General features: G+C 47.1%; 1 protein-coding gene across 1 annotated transcript in view; it reads right to left on the bottom strand.

The window, feature by feature from the left end:
- ZNF532 (zinc finger protein 532) overlaps positions 1 to 9,130 on the bottom strand; it is a 140,400-nt gene that overhangs the window by 70,341 nt on the left and 60,929 nt on the right. Inside the window, exon 2 of the mRNA XM_006837526.1 lies at positions 5,637 to 7,993. Within this exon, the coding sequence (XP_006837589.1) occupies positions 5,637 to 7,976 (2,340 nt within the window). The 5' untranslated portion in view covers positions 7,977 to 7,993. The remainder of the gene's footprint in view (positions 1 to 5,636; positions 7,994 to 9,130) is intronic.

Below are 9,130 nucleotides of genomic sequence, written 5' to 3'. Positions count from 1 at the left end.
AAACATTATGGCAGCAATTAATCCATACATATCGGAAATTACATTGAATGTAAACGGATTAAATGCAGCAGTTAAAAAACGGAGGGTGGCAGAACGGATAAGAAAACAAAATCCTTCAATATGCTGTCTGCAAGAGACACATCTCACACACAGAGACAAAAACAGATTAAAAGTCAAAGGATGGGAAAAAATATATCAACAGTATCAGGGGCTGCCAAAAGAACAAACCAACCTGTTGGAATAAGTGCAGCCAGAACACTGCCTGGAAGCCAGGATGGCCAGACTTCATCTCTCAGACTTCAGACATACTGTCAGGAGAGACCAGTCCCTGGAGAAGAATATCATCATGTTTGGTGAAGTGAAGGGTTGGAGAAAAAGAGGAAGACCCCCAACAAGATGGATTGGCACCATGGCAGCAGCAATTGGCACAAATGTAGCAATGGTTATGAGGTTGGCCCCAAGACCAGGAAGTGTTTTGTTCTACTGTGCATAGGATTGCTATGAATTGGTACCAACTTGATGGCACCTAAAGCAATAACCTTTAGGTAAGCAGCCGCACCCAGGGCTCTATTCAAAACCATAAATAGGGTAAAAATATAAATGGGGGGAATGAGAAAGAGACAGAAGACAACAATGGAGCTAATACATCAAGAAAAGGTTGTTCTCCAGGGAAGGGCTTGGAAGTGGGCTCCACAGATGAGAACGGAGGGGAGATTCTCATTCCTCCCTGCTCTCAGAGACGGGCTTTTATTGTCAGGTGCCTATGAATCAGTTCCGATTCACAGGGACCCTATACAGGGATTCCCGAGGCTGTAAATCTTTACCAGAGCAGAATGAAAAGGCTTACCTTTCTCCTGCAGAGCGGCTCGTGGGTTTGAACTGCTAACCACTAGGTTAGCAGCTCAGCGCTATACTACAGCACCACCAGGGTTCCCAGAGCGGGGCTAGGAAAGGGAATATGCAATCTGAGCAGAGAAAACACCTGCATCCAGAGAACAGCGGGAAACCTCAGAGCATGATGGCATCCATACCCACAGGAAGCCTGACCCCAAAACTCCACTGAGAATCACTGTCTAGAGCCTCAGACAGTGCATCAGAATGCAGCCCTGGCCTCTGCGTGTCCTCTATATCACGACGCCTACAAACAATGGAGTGAAAGATGAGGTAATGACCTTCTCCCTGCTCTCCCACCACACATAACCCTGAGCATTTGAAATAAAACACACATACGTTAGCCCTGAAAAGCAGACAAGGCAGGCTGGATTGGGACCTTGGGACCTCAGAATAACACAAAGATTTCACTTTGCCTCATGTACCCCAGACTTGGAGCAGAGGAAGACAGCAACCCAACAGGCAATACTATACCAAAGTCACTGCCATTGAGTCGCGTCCAATTTACAGAGAGCCTACAAGGCATAGCAGCAATGCTCCATAGAGCTTCCGAGAAATCCTGGTATGGCGCTGGAGGATCAGCAAGGTCAGTGGTTAAATCCACCCTGGAAGTCCTCTGGAGGGCCGCTATGAGTCAGAAATTACTCAACAGCGCTTAACAGCAACAATCATTCTGGAAGCAGACTGCCACCTCTTCTTCCACAGTGCAATGGGCACATTCAAACTTCCAAACTTCCAGTTAGCCACCCAATGTTTAACTCACATCACCTTGGGGCTCCTTTAATGGGCAACAGTCCAGGTGTGGCACTGTAGGATAAGCACTGGACCACAAGGTCAGTCTGGTTCAAACCACCAAGTACTCCTCAGAAACCCTACATAGGGTCACTATGAGTAGGAACCCATTCGACGGCATTCAACAACAAGAAGTTACAGATAAAGAGTCCTGGTGTGGTGCTGTAGAATAAGCACTGGGCTGCTAAACACAAGGTTGGCAGTTCAAACCCACCAGCTGCTCCTCAGAAATCCTATACAGGGTTGCTGTGAGTTGGAACTGACTCTACAACATTTAAACAACGAGTCACAGATAAAATAATAATTCCAACACAATCCTGCACTCTCAAGCCAAAAAAACAGAAAAGGAGCCATGCAAATGCGAACTCTATGCCAAACAACACAGGAAACATTGTGCCCATGGGTGCTAAGTCTTGGGGGAGGTTAGACTTTCGCCCGCTGGAGTCTGTTATGAGGTTCCCAACAGCCCAGTCCAGATGGTACAGAAGGGTCCCTAGGCTCCTCAGGCAAGGGTTGGGACTCGGCTCCCTGCCAGATGGTAATGAGCCCCACCTTTAATCCAGTTGGTTTACTTCAAAATCCCAAAAAAGAAATCCCCAGGCCCAGACGGCTCCATTGGGGAGTTCTAGCAAACGCTTAAAGAATAATTAATGTCAATTACAGACATACCTCATTCTACTGTGCTTCACTTTGCACACTGCGTTTTTCACAAACTGATGAAGGCCTGTGGTCACACTGCGTCCAGCGGGTCTGTCCGCACCATTTTTCCAGCAACATGTGCTTCACTTTGTGCCTCTGTGTCACATTTTAGTCATTGTCACAATATTTCCAACTTTTTCATAATTCTAACTGCACGTATCATAGAGTATAGTATGGTGCAAACATAAGTTTTATATGCACTGGGGAAAACCACAAAACCCTTGCAACTTCACTTTATGGTGATACTTGCTTTACTGTGGCGGTCTGGATCCAAACCCACACTATCGCCAAGGTGTGTCTGTATACATAACCTCTTCCACAAAAATGAGAGGAAACCGGTCTCAATTCATTTGTGTAAAGGCAGCATTCATATAAACAGCCCCTGCGTGGCACGATTAAGAACTCAACTACTTAAAAAGTCAAGTCCCCACAGAAGAAAGTTCTGGTGATCTGCTTCCCAAAAAAATCAGCCATGAGAAACCCTAAGGAGCACAGTTCTACTCTGATATACGAGGTTGCCATGACAATTGATGGCCTCCTAGAACTGTGAGTTCTGAAGCAGCAGCATCCATCCCAGGATGCGACAAGGCTGAGTGAGAAACCAGACTTCCCATCTGGAGCTGACTGTACTGTGATTTATAATGAGAGACGAGGAAATAAGCTACAGGAAGGGCTCTGTGGGCGTTTTTATGTTGCTAATCCAGCTGTGGTGCTGTAGGATCAGCACTGGACTGAGAACCACAAGGTCGATGGTTCAAACCTACCAACTGCTCCTCGGAAACCCCGTTTAGGGTCGCTGTGAATCAGAACCGACTCAATAGCACTTAACAACAACAGCCCAGCCATACCTGGCTCTGCAGCTGGCACACTCTGCTCTGAGCAGATGACTTGTTGTTGTTGTTATGTGCCATGGAGTCAGTTCCGACTCATAGCAGCCCTGCATAGGGTTTCCGAGGCTATAAATCTTTAGAGGAGCAGAAAGCCTCACATCTTTCTCTCGTGGGATGGCTGATAGTTTTGAATTGCTGACCTTGAAGTTAGCAGCTGGACTCATAACCACTACGCTACCAGAGCAGATGACTTAGTGAAGCGTAACGGGAGACAGGAGAAAGAGCCGGGGTAAATGTCTGGCTCACTGTCTGCTTGGCCATGAGTTCACGTATATTCTGCCATGACTCACCACTCAGGATTCAAGGTGACATAGCCAGCCTGCACATTTCATGTGTCCGGAAAAAGACACGAAAGTCCAAGAAAGCAACAGGATATACAGTCCAAGAATAGACATCCACGTCCTTCCCTGAGGGCTGAAACAAATGCACTCGTGTGGCCCCAGTTAGGCAGCTGAGCCTAACAGGGTAACAGAAAACAAAAACTGGAGGAATGGAGTGAAGACAGCCAGCTCCTACATTTCTGCCCATATAAAGGAAGTAGAGGGCAGGCGCATCTGAGGGTGATCCCAAAAGCTGGAAGACACAGATGAGAGCCCACAGCCGGTGAGGTGAGGGAGATCCCCTGGTAAGCCAGGACACAGTCGATGACCTCCCACCCTCATCAATACAGCAGACCCAAAAGCAGGGTCAGCAGAACAAGCAGAAAACTCAATAGATAACGTATTTTTGTTAAAACTGCATCCTTTTGAGATGAAAAGAAACACTAGCCTTTTTAATGCAGTGGTGACAAGACAACAGGCTATCCAGCTAGGCAGACTCCATGCATTATCACTGTCACACACCACAGCAGTCTCTGCTTTCTGGGGCTATTTAGTTGCTTCACTCTTGTCTTGGAGTACTCATTGTCAGAACCAATGGGACATTTAACATCCAAAGTTGCACTAAAGATGTCAAAACTACTTATGAGTTCCAGCTCTCCTAAACTGAAAATTCCAGAGAAATAACTTCTTGAGGTATTCTTGATCTTCTATTTCCCAAACTCAAAATCCCACAAAGAAGTTAACTCTTTCGTTGCTCTTGAGGAACACATCACCAAGGCAGTGCGCCAAACTTCTAGAAGGCAGCAGAACGCTCCTAAACTAAGACACCACTGGAGGAGGAAAAGGGAGCACCAATCCACCCCTGTGCCTTCACACACACGACTCTGACGGCCAGCCAGGGTACAATTAGCTCAAACTAGCACCCCATTTCCATTTCCAAGTATCCTTGTTTGGATAATGAGTCAGATGGTCTCCCTGGTTCCAACTTGTTTTGTTAAACATTCAACATGCCTGGTTACTTCGTTAAGTGCCATCGAGTCAGTTCCAATTCATAGCGATCCTGTAAGGGGTTTCCAAGGAGCAGCTGGTGAGTTTGAACTGCCAACAGTGTGGTTCAAACTGACCTTGCAGTCCAGAGCTTTATGCCACAGGCCACACCAGGAGTCCATCTATTTGTAAAACTCAGTTGCCTCAGGGAAATAAGCAAGTTACAGAGACAAAGAGCCAGTGCTCATTGTGAACCGCATTTCACCATCATTAACATGCACTTCACTACAACATTAGATGCCACAAACATGACAGCATCCCATTTCAATGGGGATGGGTTTCCCATTCATTTGTAGTGTAAATTCACTGCTGTGATGACTATTCCAATCTAAAAATATTTTTTAGCCACTATAAAAGTGGTTTGGTACCAATTAGGTACATTTAATTATTTTTTAAAAAGACTTTTCAGTAACTACATATAACAACAGTAATTTTTAAATTCTCCAGAAGTTTTCACTTGTAGCTCTGAACTTGGGTGCCGTAGCCTTAGATACTTAAAACAATGCGATGAGCTAATGGTAAACTAAGTCTCAGACTAGCTGTTCCCATGACAAAACAGCTGAGAGCTCCTTTGTTGTTACATACCCTGAGTCTGTTCCAGCTCGCAGTGACCCTGTGCACAACACAACAAAACACTGCTCAGTCCTGCACCATCCGCACTGTGTTTGAGCCCACTGTTGTTACCAATGTATCAACCCATCTCATTGGGTCTCTTCCTCGTTTAGTTACCCTAAGCCAAAGGTTCAATTAAGCATGCAGCTAGCACATCTGATTTGTATCCAAAAGATTCGCCTTCCCCCAGAGTGCGCTTTTTAAAAAAAAAACTATATTCACGTTTCAACACTGTTTCTATTCTTTAAACACAAGACTTTTCTCCCTCTCTTGTACACACTCATGCCCACACATAAGCTCTCCATCCCCAAGATGGAAGATATCTTAATAGAGTACTGCTGTCGACAGACCCCTCAGAGAAATGCCAATGTAAACGATACTCTACTTGTCCACTTGTATCTGCTGCCTGCTGAAAATGGGTAGCAAGAGACGTCTCGTCCTGGAAAACTTCATTACACTCCAAACATTTTAGACTATGTCTACAGAATTTGGACGGGTCTTCGTCAAGAGGCATAGCTGGAATGATGGGAGTGCTGGAAGGAGCAGATATGACTGTCCCAGTGATGCCAGACTGGATTTTTGTTCCCGTGTGTGTGCCAGCTCCCACTGAGTTCTGCAGACTGGAAGCAGAAGTGGAAGTATTGCTTGGTGGGGAAGCGATCATTTGATCAGCTGGGACTGGCTTTAGAATCAAATGGGAGCACTGCATCACGACACCTTTCTCCTTGTGCCCACGGGCATGGGACAGGAGGCTGCACTTGTTGTAAAAAACGAGGTTCTTTGTGCAGTGGTTACACGTCACTTCGATGCGCACGCTCCGTCTGTCGTAGTGTTGGGTGAGGCTCTTTTCTAGCGCAAAGGAGTCTCCACATTCCAAGCATTTGTAACCACGCGTCGGTAACGTGATGCCTGCGTTGGCAGGAGGACTGAGGTTGGGGATGTAAACTGGCACTGGATTGACACTGCTCAGCACCTTGTTGAAAGCTTCCACCACGGAACTCTGCAGGGACGACACCACCTGGACCCGAGACACCTTTTTGGGTGGTTGCGAGGTTGCTGCATTGATTATTGCCTGCTTGATTTGTTGCTGAGGTTTGGTTAGCACTTGGCGGAGTTCAGAGGTGGCCTGGGCACCCTGAGGCAGGAGGTTAAGGTTGGCAAGGTGCACAGTCTTTGGCACGAGTTTGGCGTTGGCCAGGCTGGATGCTGGCACCACAACGGTTTGCTGCTGGATGGCGTTGGCAGCTTTGATGATGGCACTGCTGGCACTCTGAACAGAGGCCGCAGATATGACCGTGGCTTTCACCGTTGTGTTGTTAGCCAGCTTCAGATTGATGACTTGAGACCCTGCCGTCTTCACGGCAGAAACAGGGAGGAAGGCAGTGGCCACGGGCTTAATAGTGACCTGCTTAGGTGTCAGCTCCACAGGGGAGACAGCATTAGAAACGACCGCCGACTGGAGAGGCGCCCTGGGAGGAGAGGAGAGGACAGCGGCCGAGGTTGGAGACGACAGAAGGGACGTCATGACAGAGCTCGTCTGCTCCGAAGGCTTTCGAGCGTCGAGGTCGACTTCCGGCAGTACTCTGGTCACTGTTCTCTTAATTTCCCCAGAGGACGTTTTAATGGTTTTTATGCGGACTTTGGGGATGGCTGGTGTGGACCCTGCGGGAGAGGACGGTGAGCCCTTGCTGCTGTTTTCACTGGACACGCTCCTGGGGCTGTCAGGTTGCTTTAGGGCTGCTTTCTTCACCCCATCGATGAGACTCTGCGACTCTGGAGACTTCTCCACGGCTACGGGACTATCACTGACTTCTTTTGCTAATGGAGAGGACTCCCCGCAGTGGGCCACCAGTTCTTTACAAGAATCTGAAGCCGCCTTCTTAGCGCTAAGTGCTGCAATTGCGGCTATGCATGATGAGAGTTTGGAGGACGACTTGGTCTTTGACAGGGCGACCCCGACGGCCAGGTTGCTGTCACTTTTCTCGGAGCCCAGCTTCCCATCTAGTACCTTCTGGTTGTCAAGCACCTTCTCAGAGTTTTCCTTCAGTTTATCCTCCACTTTTCTGACTTTAAAAGGTTCGTAAACACTCAGATTTATGGAATTGGTTTCTGATTCTCTTTTAACAACTTTGTTTTTCTCTATATTGCCTGAAGCAGAGATTCCCATTTTGCTTACATTTTCCCCTCCAAGTGCCTTGAGTTTGTCATAGTCCTGCTGGGAAACGGATCCCGTCAACACATTGGATCTAAAATTGGTGCGCATTTCCCCCTTTTCTGGGGGGTCGTCCACCTCTATTTTCTCATCATCGTCAAACTCCTCAGCACTTGAGATGGGGCTAAACTGGCTGAATGTCGAATCTTTTAAAGTCACCTCTGAGGTAGGCACATCTCCTTTCAAAGACTTGGTTCCGTCTTTACCGTAACTGTCAAGAGAAGACACTGAGAGGAACCCATTGTGTAAGCCGTTGCCTGTGGAGTTATGGCTGTCTTTCTCCACACCCTCGGAGGAGTCAATGTTCCGAACGTTCTTAACGATAACACTGACACCCACGTCGGAAGAGGAGGGTGTGTGGGAGTCGTCATCAACATGGGTGTTCTGTTTGATGTGGCTCTCGTGGTCATCATGCCCGGACTCAATCGCTGCTTTAGGATCCACCATATCTGGGATGTCGAAGGCTGCCAGGAGGTCATCGAAGTCTGGGGTCTTCATATCCCCCATGGTCATGAATTTGATCAGACGTTCTGTTAAAGGAACAGAAAATAATTTCATCAGCAAGTAACATGGTGTTAAAGATGCGATCCATAGTCCTGGCAAGACTTACATAACAAAGTGATGACTACCCAGAAAGATTTCGTGGGTAACTATACTTATTATATTAGGTTGTTGTTAAGTGTCTTCGAGTCAGTTTCAATTCACAGCGACCCTGTACAGGGTTTCCGAAGAGCGGTTGGTGAGTTTGAACAGCTGATCATGTGGTTTCACAATCCAGTACTAATCCTACAGCATCACACCAGGACTCCTTTTATTTTATGTTATACTATGAGGCCTGATGTGGTGCTGCAGGTTAATGAGCTGGACTGCAAAGTCCTTTGAACCGCAAGGTCAGTGGGTCAAACTCACCAGCCACTCCTCAGGAATCCTATACAGCGTCACTATGAGTCAGAACCAACTCAACAGCACTTAATGTCAACATAATTGTAAAATAAAATTTTATATTGTATCTTGATAATATAATATTGTTGTTGCTAAGTGCCATCAAGTTGGTTCTAACCCATAGCGACCCTGTATTGGGTTTCTGAGGAGCGGCTGGTAAGTGTGAACTGCTGGCCTTGCGGTTCAAGTCGATCTTGTGGTCCAGTGCTGTCTCCCAGGAAGTCATACCAGGCCTCCATTACACGACAACAAAAACTTGAGTCAGTGAACAAACATCCACAGAACAAGTGGAAACGTTCATTATTAGAGCTTCGAGAGCAATTCCTCCAAAATGCTGCAGAGAGTTACCAGCATAAGGAGCTTGGGTTATTTGATGGAAAAGCTGCTAGCTAAAAGGCTGGAGGTTAGAATCTGCTCAGCGGCTTCCCAGTAGAAACCAGACAATCTGCTCCTGTAAAGAATACTGTTTCAGTCAGCATCGGGAAACTTCACCTCTGCACCACCAGGGCTCCCCATAAAGACTGTTGTTGTTGTCGAGTGCCATCAAGTCGGTTCCAACTCACAGCAACTCTATATAGGGTTTCCAAGGAGCTGCTGGTGAGTTGAACCACAGACCTTGCGGTCCGAACCGACATTGCAGGCCAGTGCATTACTGTATAGCTCCACAGCCTAGGAAACCCTATGGGGGCAACTCTGTTCTGTCACATGGGGTCAGCACTTAACAA

Source organism: Chrysochloris asiatica, unplaced genomic scaffold (assembly GCF_000296735.1).
Source record: "Chrysochloris asiatica unplaced genomic scaffold, ChrAsi1.0 scaffold00021, whole genome shotgun sequence".
Lineage (NCBI taxonomy): Eukaryota > Metazoa > Chordata > Mammalia > Afrosoricida > Chrysochloridae > Chrysochloris > Chrysochloris asiatica.
Note: the sequence above shows the minus strand (reverse complement) of the source record. Positions and strands in the feature narration are given on the sequence as shown.